Below are 21,342 nucleotides of genomic sequence, written 5' to 3'. Positions count from 1 at the left end.
TCCAGGTGAGACACGAGCACGTCCTCTGGGTTTCTGGAGTCGAGGTTACAGAGGTTCAGAGGGAAATTATACTCCAACAGAGAACTAAATTCTAGCTGCCTATTGTTGCAGTTTGAGCTGGGTGCCCCCCTGGTGTGAAGGAGTAAAAGCTGCTTCTGAAGTAATTGGAACTGAGTCACAACTTCTCCTAGCTCCTAGATTACCAGTTTTGAATTGGAAGTTCAAAGGCAAAGGTTCCACACCACATCATGCCACAGATGCCACATGGTCCAAGTGGATGGCTCTGATAACACAGAGAGAAATCTTGAAAGACCTGGCCTGGTGGAGGTGATAAGTTGGCCTGAAGGCACTAGCTGTACCAAATCTCCAGAGGAGAGAGTAACTCGTGCTGAGGAAGCTCCTCACAATGACCTTTCTGATGATGAAAAGAAATATGCTTTGTTCACAGACGGTTCCTGTTGCCTTATTGGAAACAAGCGAAGGTGGAAGTCTGCAGTGTGGAGTCCAAGACGCCGAGTTGCAGAAGCAAAGGATGGAGAAGGAGAATCCAGTCAATTTGCAGAGGTAAAAGCTGTCCAGCTAGCTCTCGACATAGCTGAACGTGAGAGATGGCCAAAGCATTATCTCTACACCGACTCATGGATGGTAGCCAATGCTCTATGGGGTTGGCTAAAGAACTAGAAAAAGAATGGTTGGCAGAGAAAAGGAAAGCCTATTTGGGCAGCCAAACTGTGGCAAGACATTGCTGATCGAGTCGAGAGAATTCCAGTGAAGGTGAGACACATTGATGCTTGCATTCCTAAGAGCAAAGCTACTGAGGAACAGCAACACAACCATCAGGCAGATTTAGCTGCAAGAGTTTCTCAAGTAGACCTGGACTCTGATCTTGATCTCGACTGGAAACACCGAGGTGAGATATTCTTTGCTTGGTGGGCTCATGATTCGTCAGGACATCAAGGCAGAGATGCAACCTACCAGTGGGCTCAAGACAGATCCATAGACATTTCCATGGATGCTATCACACAAGTCATCCATGACTGTGACATTTGTGCTGCTATTAAGCAGGCAAAGCGAATTAAGCCCTTGTGGTATGGTGACAGATGGTCCAAGTACAGCTATGGTGAAGCTTGGCAGATTGACTATATCACTCTACCACGTTCTCGTTCTGGTAAGCAATATGTGCTTACTATGGTAGAGGAAAACACTGGATGGCTGGAAACTTATCCAGTTCCACATGCAACTGCATGCAACACCATTCTCAGTCTGGAGAGACAAATCCTTTGGAGACAAAGAATTCCAGAGAGGATTGAGTCAGACAATGGAACTCATTTCAAAAACAATCTTGCGAAGAGCACGGCATCAAGTGCATAGTCTATATTCCCTACTATGCACCAGCTGCAGGGAAGATTGAATGCTACAACATTTTGCTGAAGACCACTCTTAAAACCATGGGAGGTGGATCTTTGAAAAACATTTAGCACAAGCAAGCTGGCAGGTAAATAGTAGAGGTTCAGTGAATCGAGCTGGACCGGCACATTCAGATCTGCTACAGAAAGTAGAAGGTGATAGAGTTCCTGTTGTTAGAGAAAAGAATTTGTTACGTAAAACTTTTTGGGTATTTTCTCCCTCAGGAGAGGCTAAACCTGTCCGAGGGGTGGTTTCAGCAGAAGGTCCTGGTCACACTTATTGGGTAATGCAAGAGAATGGTGAAATTCAGTGTATTCCACAAAGAAATTTAACTTTAGCTGAAAGAGTTTAATTTCAGACTGTTGTACAGATACATCGTGCCCAAAGGAAGAATCCATGAGGAATGTACGGTGCACAAACCCTGAGAACCCTGACAGCCCTGAGTCAACTGAGAGTCCCTAATTCTTTTTCTTCGCTTCATCTGCGAAGAGACAAACTGTTTTCTGTTTTCGTGTTTCCTGATTTTTCTTGGACTTCTGAATCATCCACATCTGAGAACAGCCAGAATGGACTGTGAACTTTACTTATGAATTGTAGATACTGTTTTAGATTGGATGGACAGTACTAACAGCCAATGAAATTGTTTAGAAGGGATGGATTGTGACACTTTAGGCTGTGCCTTTAAGAAAGGATAGCTGCAGAATTCTCTAGCTGAATGTTTGGGTGTAAAAAGGAAAACAAAAGGAAGATAATTCTAAAGGAATTTCATTGTTCGATGAGTGGGATGTAGTTTTATGATCTTACATTCTGTTCTCACTCCAGCTTCTGTCTTTCTCTTGGCATGCATGCTGCCTTTGAATGGAAACCAATAAGATAAGCAGCTAACTTCTAACAACGCTTTCAGCTAACTGAAATTTCCCTAATATTTTTCTCCTTTTCTCTTTTTCTTCTAATTAATTAGAGGGAAAGGAGCAGAAGAAAGGTTGTGGGGGAACCCGAGGTGGAATCCTCCTCCAAGGGGGATTTCTGTGTTGTTTCATTCCTGTAAATTCTTGTATAATATTGTAAAGACTGTATATTTTGTATATATATTGATTTCATTTCATTATTGCTTGTAAAATACAGCTTCATTCGCTTCTCCGGCTGAGTTCAGCTGAGCTTTTTGTTGGTGTGGTTGGGCTAAACCATCACACTACAGCAAGGTCCCTGCTCAGGAAGGCAGATGAACCCCTTCCCAGCCTCCCTCACCTTCCCAGTTAGCCTTACACAACAGATATGGAGCACTGGAAGGTGAGAGCCAGGATAATGAGGATATAGAAGGATCACCTGTGAAGTTTAGAATGATTCAGTCTGCCCTATGCATTAGGACTCATGATGTTATTAAAAAAAAGGAAGGTAATTGTTATAGGAAACTCCTTATCAGGGGAACAGAAGGCCCCATATGCCAACCTGACCCATCCCACAGGGAAGTCTGCTGCCTCCCTGGGGCCCTTGTTAAGGGCATTATTAGGAACCTCCTGGGTCTGGTAAAGCCCTCTGATTATTATCCACTTCTGGTAATGCAGATTGGCAATGATGTGGTAGAGGAGAGATGACCAAAGGCAATTAAAAGGGACTTTAGGGCACTTGGGCAGATGCTACAAGGATCAGGGCTGCAGGTTGTGTTTGCCTCAGTCCCTTCAATTACAAGAAAAAATACTGAGAAGTTAAAAAAAGCACACCAGATAAATACTTGGGTTAAAGGCAAGGGGTGTTGCCCTCTATGTCAATGAACAGCTAGAATGCATGGAGCTACACCTGGCAAGTGATGATGAAAAGACTGAGTGCCTGTGGGCCAGAGTGAAAGGAAGGGTAGGAGACATTACATTGGGGGTCTGCTACAGACCACCTGACCAGGAGGACCAAGTGGATGAGGGCCTTCATAGACAGATAAGAGTTGCAGCTCATTCACAAGCCCTGGTCCTCATGGGTGACTTTAACCACCCCAACATCAATTGGAGAGAGAGCTGTCCTGAAGGGACAAGCCCCAAAACATGCTCTAACCCCAACAATGGGCTAAGCACCTACGAATGTGCAAATCTGGACATTTCCTGGGGTCCAGGTAAATGTGTAGCACATGTAATTAAGCTTGTAACAGACCTATGAACTGTGTGTGCTCCTGGCCATGTTTGGATATGCCCCATTCTATAGGCTCAGCTATCAGATTTCTCTGTTACCAACAGGCATTAAATTGTCTTTGGACAGTATTTAAACCAGCCAAGATGGTAGGCAATTTGCCTTGCTCTCACACAGAAAGCAACAAGAGCCAAATGCTGCCAGAGTTGCAGCTGAAGAGTCTGTCCTAGCAGGCAAACCACGCTTGGGCCTTGCACCTGGACCAAGGCAACCAACACTCCAAGATCCCTGCACTGGAGGCAGAAAGGGGGAAAGTCCTGAGAGAACCGAATCCCAGAAGAGCCATGGAAAGGCTATAGCCCAGCAACAGAGCACATGGAGGAAAGAGGCCCCTTAGCCCTTGAATTAGCCCAAGAGCTGCTTGAATTATAATTACAGTGTCTGGGAAGATACTGGACAAAGGAGCAAGCCGTGAGTATCCAGCTAATTTGCTACAGAATCCCCCCTGTGGGAAATCGCAGATCACAGCTCCTTTATTTCCAGTTTAAATCATTGTATTGGAAATTATCAGATTTGTGATTAAATCATTTAACTGTCTTCATATGTGGAATGTAATACCCACTACTGAATAGCAGAACCTGTAAATATATTTTGTAAATAAGTTACGGTGGTGTCTGAAGATACTGCTGCCAGAAATATTAAATATAAAATACAAATATATATTTTATTACAAGAATATAGCAGAGCATAAGCAATCCAGGAAATTCCTGGAATGCATTGATTATAACTTCCTCCTCCAAACAACATAAGAACCAACAAGGAGAGGTGCCATGCTAGACCTTGTTCTCACAAACAGGGAGGGGCTGGTGGGCAATGTTAAGCTCATAGGCAGCTGTTACAGTTTGAAGAGGGAACTTTGGCCTAGTCCCTGACTGCAAAGACTAAAAGTAAAAATAAATTACCTTTGGATATAAAAGAAAAATAATTATAAGGTCTATATAATTCATTGGCTTGCTAATGGGGATATAGAGTAGGGGCATAAATAGTTCTTTTTCTCTTTTCTTCTTCTTCGGTTGCTTCTGCTTGCAACTTCTCACTCTCCCGTGGTCTTGCTGGGGTATCTCTGTTTTGACTACTGTGTGAGGTAATGGGAAGGAGGGAGGGAGTGGGGGAGGAGGTGAACGAGTCCCCTGGATCTGTCCAGGGGGGTCTGAGGAGTTTCTGTGTTGTTTATAAATTTTATATATATGTATAGTACATATAGTGTATATTTTGTACATATTCATTGCTTTTCATATTTCTAGATTTTAGTTTGCTTGTAAATATAGCTTCATTTGCTTCCATCCCAAACTGAGCTAGTCCAGCAATTTATTTTTGGGGGTAGTTTCTCCAAATTATTTTGAGGGTAATTTCAACCCACCACAGCAGCCTTGGCTGCAGTGACTGTGAGATGGTGGAGTTTAAGATTCTAAGGGCAGCAAAGGAGGAGAATCTCAGCAAGCTTGAAACTCTCGACTTCAGAAGCGTTGACTTTCACCTCTTCAGGCACCTCCTTGGTAGCATACCATGGGACTAAGCCCTGGAGGCATTGGGAGCCCAGGAAAGCTGGTTGACTTTCAAGGATTATCTCCCTCCACATTCAAAGGTACTGCATCCCTAAAAAGAAGAAATCAGGCAAAAACACCAGGAAACCTATATGGATGAACAAGGGACTCCTGACCAAAATCAAATACAAAGGAGGAATCCACAAAGCATGGAAGCAAGGACTGGTAACCTGGGATGATTACAAGGAAGTTGCTCATGAAATCAGAAACCAGGTTAGAAAAGCTAACACCTGATGGAGTCAAATCTGGCTAGGGACATTAAAAATAACAGAAAAGGATTCTACAGGTATGTGAGACAAAAAAAGAAAAATAAGAAAGAGTGTGGGGCCTCTCCAGAGGGATACAGGTGACCTGGTTACTGAGGACATTGCAATGGCTGAATGGCTTTTCATGGGTTGCCTCACCTTTCTTCCAAAGATGATACACCCTCTTTTTTTCCCTTAGTTCTTTTAGAAGTTCATTACCCATCCAGGCTGGCCATCTGCCCCAGCGGCTCATCTTCTGGCACATAATCTGACATCCTGGTTGGAGTCGGTTACAGACCACCCAACCAGGATGAGGAGGCAGACGAATTATTCTATAAGCAATTGGAGGCTGTCTCAAGATCATCAGATCTTGTCCTTGTGGGTGACTTCAACCTGCCAGATATGTGCTGGGAACTTAATTCAGCAGAGAGAAGGCAGTCCAGAAGATTCCTGGAGCAAATGGAGGACAGCTTCGTTAAGTGAGCCTACCAGGGGACAGGCTCTGCTTGACCTGGTGTTCTCCAATAGGGAATGGCTGGTGGGAGACATGATGGTGGGAGGCTGCTTAGGGTGCAGTGACCACGAGATAGTGAAGTTTTCAATATGCAGGGAGATAGGGAGGAACACCAACAGAACCCTCACCTTGGACTTCCGGAGGGCAAACTTCAGCCTCTTTAAGAAACTTATTTGTAAAGTTCCCTGGGTATCAGCCCTCAAGAACCGAGGGGTCCAGGAGGGTTGGACCTACTTCAAAAAGGAGCTCTTGAAGGCACAGGAACTGGCAGTTCCCATGTGCTGAAAGATGAGCCGGTGGGGAAGGCGACCGGCCTGGATGAGCAAGCAGCTCCTGGAGGATTTAAGGGAAAAAAAGAAGCTGTATCACCTTTGGAAGGAGGGGAAGGCTTCTAAGAAAGTTGATAGATAATGCAGGAAAAAAATTAGAGAGGCAAAGGCCCGGTTGGAACTTAAGCTGGCCACCTCTGTGAAAGACAATAAAAAGCATTTTTACAAATATGTCAACACTAAAAAGAAGGGCAAGAAGAACCTCCACTCCTTATTGGACCTGGAGGGGAACACTGTGACTGAAGATGAGGAAAAGGCTGAGGTCCTTAACACCTTCTTTGCCTCAGCAAAGAAGCAAGGCAGAAGGAGTTCAGGATGAGTGGCCTCCTGAGCTGGGTGGTGGGGTCAGGGAGCAGTGTAATGCCCCAGAAATCCATGAGGAATTAGTTCGGGACCTGCTGAGCCACTTGGACACTCACAAGTCCATGGGACCGGATGGGATCCATCCTAGGGTGCTGAGAGAGCTGGCAGATGAGCTGGCCAAGCCGCTCTCCATCATTTTCCTCCAATCCTGACTCACCAGTGACGTCCCAGATGACTGGAAACTGGCCAATGTGGTCCCTATCCACAAGAAGGGTCGGATGGAGGAACCCGGAAACTACAGGCCAGTCAGCCTGATCTCAGTGCCAGGGAAAATGATGGAACAGATTATCCTGGCGGCAATAACTGCACACTTGAAGGAGGGCCAAGGGCTCAGGTCCAGCCAACATGGATTTAGGAAGGGCAGGTCCTGCCTCTCCAACCTGATCTCCTTCTATGATCAGGTGACCAGCCTGGTGGATCTGGGGAGGCCTGTGGATGTAGTCTACCTGGTCTTCAGCAAGGCCTTTGACACCGACCCCCACAGCAAACTGCTGGCTAAGCTGTCAGCTTGTGGTTTGGACCACAACACTCTATGCTGGGTTAGGAACCGGCTGGAGGGCCGAGCCTAGAGAGTGGTGGTGAATGGTGCCACATCCAGCTGGCGGCCAGTCACCAGTGGCATCCCCCAGGGATCAGTGCTGGGCCCCATGTTCTTTAACATCTTCATTGATGATCTGGATGAGGGGATTGAGTCAGTCATCAGCAAATTTGCAGATGACACCAAGTTGGGAGCAGATGTTGGTCAGTTAGAGGGCAGAAGGGCTCTGCAGAGGGACCTCAACCGACTGGACAGATGGGCGGAGTCCAATGGGATGGCATTTAACAAGTCCAAGTGCCGGGTGCTGCACTTTGGCCACGGCAACCCCATGCAGAGCTACAGGCTGGGGTCAGAGTGGCTGGAGAGTTGCCAAACAGAGAGGGACCTGGGGGTGCTGATTGACAGCCACCTAAACATGAGCCTGCCATGTGCCCAGGTGGCCAAGAAAGCCAATAGCATCCTGGCCTGCATTAGGAATAGTGTGGCCAGCAGGAGCAGGGAAGTCATTGTGCCCCTGTACTCTGCATTGGTTAGGCCGCACCTTGAGTACTGTGTCCAGTTCTGGGCCCCTCAGTTTAAGAAGGACATCAAGACACTTGAATGTGTCCAGAGAAGGGCAATGAGGCTGGTGAGAGGCCTTGAGCACAAGCCCTATGAGGAGAGGCTAAGGGAGCTGGGATTGTTTAGCCTAGAGAAGAGGAGGCTCAGGGGTGACCTCATTGCTTGCTACATCTACCTGAAAGGTGGTTGTAGACAGGAAGGTGTTGGTCTCTTCTCTCTAGCAACCAGCACCAGAGCAAGGGGACACAGTCTCAAGCTGCGCCAGGGGATGTTTAGGCTCAAGGTGAGGAGAAAGTTCTTCACGGAGAGAATCATTCTCCATTGGAATGGGCTGCCCAGGGAGGTGGTGGAGTTACCCTCCCTGGAGGTGTTCAAGAGGGGATTGGATGTGGCACTTGGTGCCATGGTCTAGTCATGCGGTCTGTGGAGACAGGTTGGACTCGATGATCTTTGAGGTTTCTTCCAACCTTGGTGACTCTGTGATACTCTCTGATACCCATACAAGGCGCGACGCATAAGTTCAGCTAATTTGAACAGTGCTGGCACAATACATGGTCAAAGATAACAGACCTTCTAAAGAAGGACTTAGATCTTACTTTTTCCGATCTTTACATTTCATTCCTCTTATTGACAAAGAAGACTTGATTATTCCTGAACACATTGCACACAGGGATTAAGACACAAATCCAATCCTCAGCACTGTAAGTCACTACGTTTGAAAGTGTAATCTACCAAGCAGGTATGAGATAGCTTAACCTATATGGGATAAATCTTGTTAAGGGTAATCCATACTCAAGGCTTATATATGCCCATGGACAAGGGGGTGGTAATGTGGTGAAGGCACATTATGCCCAGATATCGAATCTTGTCCCAGCATGTGGACAAGTTTCCCCTCCTTCAGGAGGAAGACAAAAGCCAAGGCATTAGCCAGGCCAGCATGCACCCAGTGAATGCAGTGCTCGTGCAAATACCAAGTATGGGCAGAATTCTAGCTTCACGCTTTCTGTAGTCTGAAGCCAGTTGTTTATGAGAGTGCCCATTGGTCAAACCCAGCCTCGAGGAATCTGTAAGTATTACCCCAATTGGTAAACAAGTTGCCCCCTCTTTCACTTTGTCTCTGTACTTGCTCGAGAGAATACCTCTTGAGCCATAGCCTCTGCCATTGAGCTTACTGTTTTTAGCTTCTATCATTCATGCACGCATACTGAAAGCCTCTGCATCGTGAGAAGCAATCGTGAGGATCATCTCCAGAAGGAGGACCTTCGCTGAGCCCGAGAAGCCCAGCATCGTCACAGCCAGTCGTACTGACCGGGAGAGCCCACCGTGCCACCAGAGGACTGAACCAACCCCCGAGGGTAAGATCTGCCCAGTTGTTGGGGAGAAAGGACTTGGTCAAGACCGAGTCCACATATGCCTAGCCCCACTATAGCAGGAGAGGAGCCGCCACATGTGCCGCTCTGAGCCCTGTAAACCTCAGGGAAGACTAAAGCACTGTTTGTGCCTATACTGCACTAAACCCAGGACCACTCTGAACGTCCCGCTATTCCTTTAAGCACAGTAAAAGATAAGCTGCCGCTTAACGCAGCCGCATTCTCTCCCCGAGGCTGTTTACATCAACCCGGAGAATCGCTGTAGCCGGCCAACCCCATAGCCTTTGTCTGCTGTTGTCTGATCGGAAACATCTGAGCCCACCTATCGGCAACCATTGCCCCGCTGTGTCGTGCAAGCCAACTCCGAGGGCCGACCCCACAGGCCAACCCCGACCAGGACCGATCCCTGTTGTCTGGAGGGAATTGACCGAGTCCTGAAGGGAACCTGCTTCTGAGCTAAGCCCAGGTTCCATTATTCCCTCTCCACTGCTGCGGAGAGAGGAGACAGTAACCCAACGCCGCCATCCAACTCGACTAGGAACCAGTCCAGCGACAGTAGTCTGCTGGACCTCCACCTTGCTACAAACAACAGCTACAGAGTATCTTCCATGTGCTTTCCATCCACTAGCACTCAGTTCAAAGTATCCATGTCTAGCAGAGTAATTGCTGACGCAGAGAAAGATTATAATATTGCTGTATATAGCCAGAAGCTGCCCGTGTCCTGCCGCGTCGCCATCTAGTGGCCAAGCGGCGGAACTGCACCCTTCGTTATATAAATATAGAAATAGTTCTGTTGATAGTTCAATTAAGTTCTAATCATAACACTGAGCCACTTATGGAATGTATTTCACGAACGTGCACTAGAACATGTATATAAGTTAGTGATTCATTGGTTATTAAGAATTTGATAATTAAGAAAAATAATATTTTCATAATTAATATTTCATATTATTAAATTTAATAACCTCTTCATCACATTTCCTTAATCTGTAAAGGTAAACACCAAGAGCAAAAAAGCTTCATTGCTTTGCCCAATATAAAATTGCACATAATAATGCATTTTTGCTCATCCTAATAATACTGATCTTTTGATGCTTTGTTTTTGCTAAGAAAAGGTACGTATAAACTGACAATTTGAGAACAATATGCTTTAACCATTCTTTTTTTTGGTGACATACCTAAACTTCCCATTTTTTCCCCCGTTTGTTTGTTTTTAACCTAAAATGAAAATGCATGTTGTGTTATAATTAATTTTGACTTTCCCTTTAACTATTTAAAATTATGGCAAACTGGTGAGGTAACATATAAATCCATATGAACATTTTCTCTAATCACACAACAATTAAACAATCATAATATTCAGTCCTAATTCAGATGGGTTTTTTTGGTACATTCTTCTGATTAATGCTTTTGATCTCAGATTATCATAACAGTTACTGTGATCGATGTTCAACTTCATGGGAAATGCTGTTTTTTCATATTCTTGATTCTTCTGCTGTTGTTTATTGCAATGATTGCAGTTGACATGGGTTAGTTATTTCTTCCTGGTATCAGTAAAACCTTTAGCTATAAAATATAAATCCTCTTTTTCCTTCCCCCCCAATATATATTTTTAATAATTTAAAAAAATATATTATTTTTATTTTGTTATTTTATTTTTAAAATATTAATATTTTTAATTAAAATATTTTTAAATTTTAATTTTATTTTACACTTTGTTATTTTATTTTATTAATTTTTAATCTGATTTTTAAATTTTTTACCATTATTTTTGGTTTTTAATTTAATTTTTATTTTGTTTTATTTTTAATCTATTTTTTGTATTATTATTTTGATCTATAATTTTATTTTTTAATTTTTCTTTTCTTTTTATTTTTTATTTCATTTTTAATCTATTTTTAATTAATTTTTAAAATTAATTTTTATACCTTTTTATGTTTTTTAATTTATTTTTTCATTATATATATTTTTATCTATAATTTTAAATTTTTTAAATCTTTTTTTTTCCCTAGTAATTCCTATTTTAATAATCCTTTTTTTGCTAATAATCCTTATGTTTTTTTGTTAATAGTTATTTTTTGTTAGTAATCCTTATGTTTTTTGTTAAAAATCCTTATTTTTATCGTTTGTTAGTAATCCTTATCTTAAAACTCTTATGAGCACAAAGAGGACACTTAAAAGGACTTTCACTCTATAATATTCCTATATCAAAATCTTAACTTTATGCTAATACAAAAATCCTTAAAAGGTAAAGAACTATGTTAAGATTAAATTATCAAGTCAATGTCTAAAGAGGAAATAAAAAGATGTTATATTAGCTAAGGAATACTTTTAAAAATGAGTACCTATTTACTACAAACCTTAACTATATTACATGGAGCTCCTTTGAAATGCCTAGGCACATAACTAAGAAGGTTCGAACCAAAAGAAAAACTTAAAATTTGAACTCATTACTAAGTACTTATACCTTACTATAATTATTATATACTAAGTACCTATAAATACCAAATACTTACTATTCATTATGCTTACTTAACAACTTAACAAAACTCTAAATAACAAATCTCTGAAATGCATTACAATCAGAAATGATGAAATTAGCACTGTTGCTTTAAATCAGAACAGAGCTTTCCTAGACTAGAGTCTTACCAGAAAAAAAAGGGGGGGTGGGGGGTGGGGGGGGTGGCTGGCTCACAAGGTATGCCCTAATTGCAATTGTTTCTGCACTAGGGTCTTAACAATTTGCAGCCTAGAAATTGCAAGCTCTGATGTGGTGTTAACAGAGTATTTGCCACCATATGTGTGTCATACGGGGTTAACAAGTGTGCTGAAAACAAATTATCAGTTACAGCACTTGCACATCCTGACTTTAACCCATAGGTAGTTATGGCTTGTTTAGCTTCTTTTAACATTTTCCAGTCCAGAGATTGCCATAATCTGTGTTGACCTTGTAATACCACAGGAAATACATGTACAGGAAAACCTACAAATTCTCCATCTATTACTGCCTCTTTCACAATACCTCTCCACCAGAGCAGCGGATCAGTTCCCCATCCTCCCACTTCCCGATCCCTTACACTATCATCCCTTTGTAATTTGACTTTATTCCCCATCGTGATGGTGTCATCTCATGATAATGTCTGGGATCTAAGGGGCAAGGAAGGTAGCGCAGCCAGAGCCGCTGTGGGGGCCACCACTGGGGCTGCTGGGGCCACTGCCATGGCTGCTGCCGGGGCAGCCACCAGGGCCACCGCCATGGGGACCACTGCCGGGGCCGCTGGGATGGGGACTACTGCTAGAGGGGCCACCGCTGTGGTGTCTGCTGCCGTGGTCGGTGGTGCATCGGTCTGGGCCACCTCAGTAGGGGCTGCCTGGGCCGCTGGGGCTCACGGGAGGGGTCTGATGTAAAGATGCCATAATAGCGAGCCTCCAAGAACTCCATTTTTTTTCTAAGAGGAGCTGCAGAACAGAGTCGGCGCTGTTCGATTTCTTAATGTCGGTGTTTTCGTCTTCTGAATCTAAGCCGTTGCTGTCGGTATTAGAGCAAGATGTTGATGAAGGGGATCAAATACGCTGAACCACAGGTTTCGCTGCCTTTTTATGGCTTTTTCTCTGCTTGGGATGAACGGCAGCTGTGATGTCTGGCATGCTCGCCAAGATAGTGGATGTGGTGTCTTCTTGTAGTAAGTGTTCATGGTTTCCAACCTCCATTTGGTTTGTGCACGTCTTTTCAATCCAATCAGGATTTGCTTCTGTCACTACTGACATAGCAGCAGGATATTTTTTTGTGAAAAAGACAGTAATAGGGGATCCACGATTCGTGTACGAGGAAGGGTAGCGGGTAATTGAAATAGGAATTGTGACGAGGATGCTGATGAAGCGGCAGACGATGCGGGGGGGGGGGGTGCAGAGGGTACGGAGCCTTAAAAATCTCCCTTTTTCATCTTGGTTACAACAAACGCCACAGCAGTAGACTTTTCTGCTTTTTACCGAAAATTCAATTATCTCATGGTCGCTGGCCCCTAAACAGCCTCCAACCACCACATCACCCACTGTAATGGGTTGGGGCAGATCCCCTCCCCACCACAGGCAGAAATAACGACTCAGACAAACAGATTGCAAAAGTGATGAAAGTTTAAATAGAAAGCGGTGAATGTTACAGAAAACCCAAAGCGCAGTGACAAAGAAAGATCCCATCCCCACCTGAGGGTGCATGCAAAACCCCCAGGGCTCCTTCTTCCCCCTCCCTCTGCTGGGCTAGTCTCAGCTGGCCAGGCCTGAGACTGCCCATCCCCCTGTGGCCTTGGGCCCAATCAGGCCCATGGCCGGGAGATCTCTCCCCCAGTTACCAAGTCTCGGAGAGGGAAGGAAAGAGGAAGTGCCAGACTCCGCACTGGATCTTATAGTGGTGCAAAGAATTATGGTAGGAAATACACAATTTCCTGTGTCCATCCCTCTGGGCTGGACTTCTGGACACAGGAAGTGAATGCACCAGGGGGGCACCCAGCTCAAACTACAACAGCCCTTCCCTGTTGGTGAAGAGGAGGTCAAGCATAGCCTTGCCCCTGGTAGGCTCACGCAGCACCTGGGATAAGAAGCTGTCCTCCATGCACTCTAAGAACCTCCTAGACTGTCTCCTCTCTGCTGTGTTGAGATCCCAGCAGATGTCAGGCAGGTTGAAGTCGCCCATGAGGACAAGGTCAGGAGATCTTGAGACAGCCTTAAGCTGCCTAAAAAATGCTTCATCAACTTCTTCTTCCTGGTTGGGTGGTCTATAACAGACTCCAACCAGGATGTCTGCCCTGCCAGTCTTCCCTCTAATTCTTGCCCACAAGCATTCAACCTGATCGTCCCTAATCTCCAGCTCAATGGCATCTAGTGCCTCCCTGATGTACAGGGCCACCCCTCCACCCCTTCTTCCTTGCCTGTCTCTCCTGAAGAGCCTGTAGCCATCAATTGCAGCACTCCAGTCATGTGAGCTATCCCACCACGTCTCTGTGATGGCAACTACGTCATAACTTTCCTTCTGCCACAAGGCTTCCAGCTCCTCTTGTTTGTTTCCCATGCTTCGTGCATTAGTGTACATGCACCTCAGCTGGGCTGCTGGTTTGGCCTCTGACCCTAGCTTACTGCCCCCAGACTCTTGCCTGAGGGGACTAGTTTCAGCCCCTTCCCCCTTCGAAACTAGTTTAAAGCCCTGTCGATGAGAGCTGCCAGTTCCCTCCCCAGAATCTTTTTACCTTTGGGGGACAGGCCATTCTCATATACTGTGACCTTTCCCCTTCTCTGGGACAGATGTACTCCATCTGTTGCCAGGTGGCCTGGTGCAGTAGAAAGTTTACCAAGATCAAAAAACCTTAGGTTGTTTACCCTTAGGCTCTTTAGCCTCAGGGAGAACCCCAGATGGTGTGTCCTCTGGTAACAGGACCACCTCACCCTCGTTCTCCAGTGCCCCATACCTGTTTTTGAAGAGCAGCAGGGAAGGTGCGGGAAGGCAAGGAGGTTTAACCTTGTGTCTTTTGAGAGGAATCTGTGTCCATTCCCCTCTGCTTTTTGGGTAACCAGCCTCTGCTGTGGGAGCCTGCAGAGCCTGCTTACTCTTGTTCATATCTTTCCCCCTCTGGTTTATCTCTTTCCTCCTCTGGTTCATCTCTTCCCTACATTACCTTACACTTTTAAGACTAGCAACCTCATCCTTCAGTCTGGCCACCAGATTAAGTAGGTAGTCAATCTGCTCACACCTTATGCAAGAGTTACCCCTTCTACTCTGCATCTCAAGAGCCAGGCTCCAGCACTCTCTACAGCCAGATACCTGGACAGCTACTTGCTTGTGTTCTACCTCAGTCTGGGTCGACACTGTCTTTTTTAGGGAGTTTTTGCTACGAGTTACAACCATGATTGTCCCTGACCACAGCACCCACTTAAAAAAAAAAAAAAAAAAAGTAGCGAAACCGTGATAATATGGCTTCCCGATGAAAAGACCCTCTTGCGAGGCAGCAAACCGCATTTAAATCAGCCGGGGGTGACGTAGCGATCACGAGCCCCAGCGGCACGAAGAGACGATTCCCGCCGACCTCGCAGCGTGTTCAGGGGATGTTCGCAGTCCCGGCGGCTCCCGCAGCCCCAACAGGAGAGAATCAGACGATCCCTGGTGGCTGTAGGTCCCGGCTCGGTCCCGCTTCAGCTGGGCTGCTGGTTTCACACCTGACTCCAGCTTACCACCCTCAGACTCCTGTCTGGGGGGACTGGTTCCAGCCCCTTCCCCCTTCAAATCTAGTTTAAAGCCCTATCAATGTGACCTGCCAATTCCCTTCCTAGAATGAACATGAAGTAATTCCAAAAGGGAGAAAATAACTACAGAGAAAGTTGCATTATCCATCTAAGTTCAACTAAAAAGCAATTAATTAAACAGAGAAATGAATGAACAGCATTCATTTTCTACATTTTGAACCACAAAATGATGTACTGTAGAATTCTTAACTTGCAATTCCTTGTCCTGCACACTAGTTCAAACAGAATGTACAATTAAAACAGTCTGCTCTAGTTTACACAAGACCAGATATCAGCATACAGAACAATTCTCGACTGGTAACTTGATTTTTTGTTATGTCATTGCTAATGATCCTTACTACAGAGTCCACAAGAATTATTGAGCTTCATTAATCTGTCAAGCTGCAAAATGTCAAATTAGCCCAACCAGTCATAAAAGGCTTAGTAGTTACTCATATTTTGAGTTTCTTCAAATAAAGAATTCTTTAAAACACTTGATGAATTATTTCAATTTATGCAACACACAAGGCATGTAGAAAAACCCTTCTGAAGTGTTTTTGAGAGATGTTCATGAAAAACTTTACGCCCTTATAAATATATGGTGAATATTTTAATGTTTATTTTCCAGCACTTCTGAGATGAACAAAAGATAATTTTTTTCCTTAAAGTGTTAGTTTATTGGGCTGCAAGACTTGGGGCTGTTCAGCCTGGAGAAAATAAGGCTTGGGGGAGACCCTATAGCAGCCTTCCAGTACCTGAAGGGGGTCTACAAGAAAGCTGGGAAGGGACTTTTTACAAGGGCTTGTAGTGATAGGACAAGAGGGAATGGATTTAAGCTTGAGGAGGGCAGATTTAGAATGGATATTAGGAAGAAATTCTTTACAGTATGGGTGGTGAGACTCTGGAACAGATTGCCCAGGGAGGTCCAGGAACACATGACCTATAAGGAACGTCTGAGGAAGCTGGGGTTGTTCAGTTTAGAGAAGAGACCTTATCACTCTTTACAACTACCTGAAGGGAGGTTGGAGCAAGGAGGGGGCAGCCTCTTCTCCTTGGTGGCAAGCAACAGGACTAGAGGAAATGGGGACATTTAGGCTGGATATTAGGAAATACTTCTTTATTGAAAGGATTATCAAACATTGGAATGGTCTGCCTATGGCTGTGGTGGAATCACCATTCCTGGGGGTGTTTAAGTGGTGTGTGGAACTGGCACTTAGGGACATGGTTTAGTGTTGTCCCTTCAGTGCTGGGTCAAGGGTTGGACTAACTGGATAATCTCTGAGGTGTCTTCTAACCAGATATTTTCTGTGATTTTGTGGTGGATGCCCCCTCCCTGGAGGTGTTCAAGGCCAGGTTGGATGAGGCCTTGAGCAATCTGGTCTAGTGGAAGGTGTCCCTGCTCATGGTGGGAGGTTTGGAACTAGATGATCTTTAAGGTCCCTTCCAACCCAAACCATTCTATGAATCTATGGTATGGAATATCCCTTTGGTCAGTTAGGGTAAGGTGTCTTGGCTGTGTCCCCTCTCAACTTCTTCTGCACCTACAGCCTACCTGCTGGGGGGAGGAGGGCAGCATGAGAAAGAGAGAAGGCTTTGACACTGCGTAAGCACTGTTCAGCAATAGCTAAAATATCTGTGTTATCAACACTGTTTTCAGCACAAATGCAAAACATAGCATCATGCAAGCTACTATGAATAAATTTAACACTGTTCCAGCCAAAACCAGAACAACTTCATATACATAGTCTGCACAACTTAAATTTATGTATATCTTTTCAATTCTACAGTTTCTATGATGAAAGACAAATATCATATCTTAAAAATAACGCAAAACACAGCTCCCCCCCAACCACACACAAACAGTATCAGCTTCATAAAGCCATTAGTAAATATCTGTGAAACAGAGATACTTTTTTCACTCATTAAAAATCAGCAAACAACATCCCCCCAAATTCAAAAACATCTCACCTGCATCAGCTCTGGACCGTTGACCTGGTGATTTTCCAAATGGGGTCTTCATTCATCTGTGTTTAAGTGAGCAGCAAAGCTGCTAGACTAGGGTGAAAATCCACTTCTTTCCCAATCCCAAAATATCTTCTTACTGTCTTAATACAATAGCTACTTATTGATCCACCACTGAATCACCAATCTGTTCTTCCTCAAATATACGAGAAGCACTTTCAACTATACCAATCTGAAAAACAAATCAGAAAGAAGAGTCTGATTTGAGACCTGGATAAAATAAACAACAAAGTGAAACAAAACATTTTTTCTTTTTCATGCATGTCATGGTTCAAGCCCAGATGGCATCTAAGCCCCACGGAGCTGCTCACAAAACTGCCGCGCCCCCCCGTAGGATAGGAAGCAGAATGAGGGGAAAAAGGCAAAGCCCTAGGTTGAGATAAGGAGAATTTAATAGAACACCACAAAGATAACATCAGTCAGAAAACCAACACTACTAATGAAATAGTATATAAAGTGAGTGATACAAAACACAGCCACCTGACTGCTTCCCTGATGCCACCATCTCCATGTCACGGTCAAGTGCTCAAAGTAATCACACTGGCCCCACCCAGCCCTTCCCTTATGTAACAGGCATAATGTCAGCATAGTATAGAATACATCATGCAGGAAAAAAAATCATGCAGGAAAAACATTAGAGAGGCAAAAGCCCATTTAGAGCTTAGACTGGCCACTGCAGTGAAGGACAACAAAAAATACTTTTACAAATATATTAATGGCAAGAGGAGGGACAAGGACAACCTCCACTCCTTAATGGACAAGGAGGGGAATATTGTAAGTAAAGATGAGGAAAAGACAGAGGTACTTAACACCTCCTTTGCCCCAATCTTAAATAGTGGGACACAATGTCTTCTGGACAACTGGCCTCCTGATTTGGCAGCTGGAGTCAGGGAGCAGTATAGTTCCCCTGTGATCCAGGAGGAAGTAGTTAGAGATCTGCTTAGCCACTTGGATCCCCACAAGTCCATGGGACCAGATGGGATCCATCCTAGGGTGCTGAGAGAGCTGGCAGATGAGCTGGCCAAGTCACTCTCCATCATTTTTCAACAGTCCTGGCTCACTGGAGACATCCCAGAAGACTGGAAGCTGGCTAATGTGATACCCATCCACAAGAAGGGCCATTTGGATGAGCCAGGGAATTACAGACCTGTCAACCTGACCTCGGTGCCAGGCAAGATTATGGAACAGGTCATCCTGAGTGCAATCACACAGCACTTACAGGATGGCCAAGGGATCAGGTCCAGCCAACACGGATTTAGGAAGGGCAGGTCCAGCCTGACCAACCTGATCTACTTCTATGATCAGGTGACCCATCTGGTGGATGTGGGGAGGCCTGTGGATGTGGTCTACCTGGACTTCAGCGAGGCCTTTGACACCGTCCCCCACAGTAAACTGCTGGCTAAGCTGCCAGCTCATGGCTTGGACTGCAACACTGTGCTGGGTTAGGAACTGACTGGAGGGCCGAGCCCAGAGAGTGGTGGTGAATGGTGCCACATCCAGCTAGCAGCCAGTCACCAGTGGCGTCCCCCAGGGATCAGTGCTGGGCCCCATGTTCTTTAATATCTTCATTGATGATCTGGATGAGGGGGTTGAGTCAGTCATCAGCAAATTTGCAGATGACACCAAGTTGGGAGCAGATGTTGGTCAGTTAGAGGATAGAAGGGCTCTGCAGAGGGACCTCGACCAACTGGACAGATGGGCAGAGTTCAATGGCATGGCATTTAACAAGTCTCAGTGCCGGGTGATGCACTTTGGCCATGGCAACCCCATGCAGAGCTACAGGCTGGGGTGAGAGTGGCTGGAGAGCTCCCAGACGGAGAGGGACCTGGGGGTGCTGATTGACAGCTGCCTAAACATGAGCCAGCAGTGTGTCCAGGTGGCCAAGAAGGCCAATGGCATCCTGGTCTGCATTAGGAATAGTGTGGCCAGCAGGAGCAGGGAGGTCATTGTGCCCCTGTACTCTGCACTGGTTAGGCCACACCTTGAGTACTGTGTCCAGTTCTGGGCCCCTCAGTTTAGGAAGGACATCGAGACACTTGAACGTGTCCAGAGAAGGGCAACAAGGCTGGTGAGAGGCCTTGAGCACAAGCCCTATGAGGAGAGGCTGAGGGAGCTGGGATTGTTTAGCCTGGAGAAGCAGAGGCTCAGGGGGGACCTCATTGCCCTCTACAATTACCTGAAAGGTGGTTGTAGCCAGGAAAGGGTTGGTCTCTTCTCTCTAGCAACGAGCACCAGAACAAGGGGACAGAGTCTCAAGCTGCACCAGGGGAAGTTTAGGCTCAGGTGAGGAGAAAGTTCTTCATGGAGAGAGTTTTTCGTCATTGGAATGGGCTGCCCAGGGAGGTGGTGGAGTTACCCTCCCTGGAGGTGTTCAAGAGGGGATTGGACATGGCACTTGGTGCCATGGTCTAGTCATGAGGTCTGTGGTGACAGGTTGGACTAGATGATCTTTGAGGTCTCTTCCAACCTTGGTGATACTGTGATACGTGTCTGGTAAACAACCCTGTTTCTGGGGTAAGAGCATGTTTAAGGCCACTGCTCCTGCCTGACCAGACCTATGTTTCTGCCTTTTATGGCCACAGCCTGGCAGAACCCCTTTTCATTAGGTAACTAGGTGCTGGTTTCAGTTGCCCTATTGGCCCAATCAAATGTCAGGCAAAATTTATATACAGGCTGATTTCTAGTCACCTGTGCCTTGCTCAGGCCTTGCCTGCTTGAACCTGCTTGTACATTGTCTGGCTTGAAGTTGCCTCAAGTTGCATTGGCTCGAGTGCCTGGTCCAGAGCCTGGGATATAGCCACAAGCCTACACATTGCAAGCTATGAGAGAAGAAATGAGCTTAGGACCTGGAGCCAAACCAAGCTTGCTTCCCTTTGCAACCAGAATTTTCCCGTGCTTCAGTTTCCCCAGGACAAAGCAAGTGCCCGTCACGAGAAGCATCACTAACAGCCCGCCATCTGCTGAAGCCAGCTCAGCCATCAAAGACCTCATGACATTCCTGATGGCAACCTGCTGTGCCTGGTGCATGAGAGCACCCCAAAGCCTCTAATACACAGCAGCAGCACTCCCCACTTGGGTGGAACCAGATATGAGTAATTAATTCATTGATTCATTGCTTCTTTGTCTTAACAGTTCTTGTCAAGTCTCCCCCTCCCCTGTGTGGTCAAGCTCCATTTCACTCCTGGGGTATTCTCTTTCTGTACATTCCCACTGTAAACATATTCTAACTGTACATCAAACCTTTTGATACATTTTGGCAATTTTCATATTAATAAGATGTTATTAATATCTTTATTAATATTTGCCGTATAATTTATAAATTAAGGAACAATACTATGTCCTTTAAAAAGAAGCCCTTTCTGTTGTCTCTGACCTCCCTCACAAGGTTGAATTCCAATGAGACCTTAGCCTTCCTAGTTGCCTCCCTACATCCTCTAACAACAGTCTCATACTCCTCCCTAGTTGCCAGCCCCTCCTTCCATAATCTGTAGACTCTCTCCTTCCACCTGAGTTTGAGTTGGGGCTGTTCAGTCTGGAGAAGAGAAGGCTCTGGGGAGACTTTATTGTGGTCTTCCAGTATCTTAAGGGAGCCTACATGAAAGCTCGGGAGGGACTTTTTAGGGTGTCAGGTAGTGATAGGACTAGGGGGAATGGAACAAAAATAGAAATGGGTAGATACAGATTGGATGTTAGGAAGAAGTTCTTCACCATGAGGGTAGTGACACTCTGGAACATGTTGCCCAGGAAGGTGGTAGAAGCCACATCCCTGGAGGTTGTTAAGGCCAGGCTGGATGTGGCTCTGAGCAAGCTGATCCAGTGTGAGGTGTCCCTGCCCATGGTGGGGGGGTGGGGTTGGAACGCGATGATTGTGACAGTTTATGCTGTGCCTTTAAGAAAGGATAGCTGCAGAATTCTCTAGCTGAATGTTTGGGTGTAAAAAGGAAAACAAAAGGAAGATAATTCTAAAGGAATTTCATTGTTCGATGAGTGGGATGTAATTTTAC

The 21,342-nt window shown here is 45.3% G+C and overlaps 1 protein-coding gene across 1 annotated transcript in view; it reads right to left on the bottom strand.

The window, feature by feature from the left end:
* The window catches only part of LOC104298250 (spindlin-Z), a 224,577-nt gene that overhangs the window by 67,770 nt on the left and 135,465 nt on the right, over window positions 1–21,342 (bottom strand). Inside the window, exon 2 of the mRNA XM_054177721.1 lies at window positions 17,285–17,510. Within this exon, the coding sequence (XP_054033696.1) occupies window positions 17,285–17,336 (52 nt within the window). The 5' untranslated portion in view covers window positions 17,337–17,510. The remainder of the gene's footprint in view (window positions 1–17,284; window positions 17,511–21,342) is intronic.

The sequence above is a fragment of the Dryobates pubescens genome, chromosome W, assembly GCF_014839835.1.
Source record: "Dryobates pubescens isolate bDryPub1 chromosome W, bDryPub1.pri, whole genome shotgun sequence".
Lineage (NCBI taxonomy): Eukaryota > Metazoa > Chordata > Aves > Piciformes > Picidae > Dryobates > Dryobates pubescens.
This window is presented reverse-complemented; position numbering and strand designations above follow the sequence as displayed.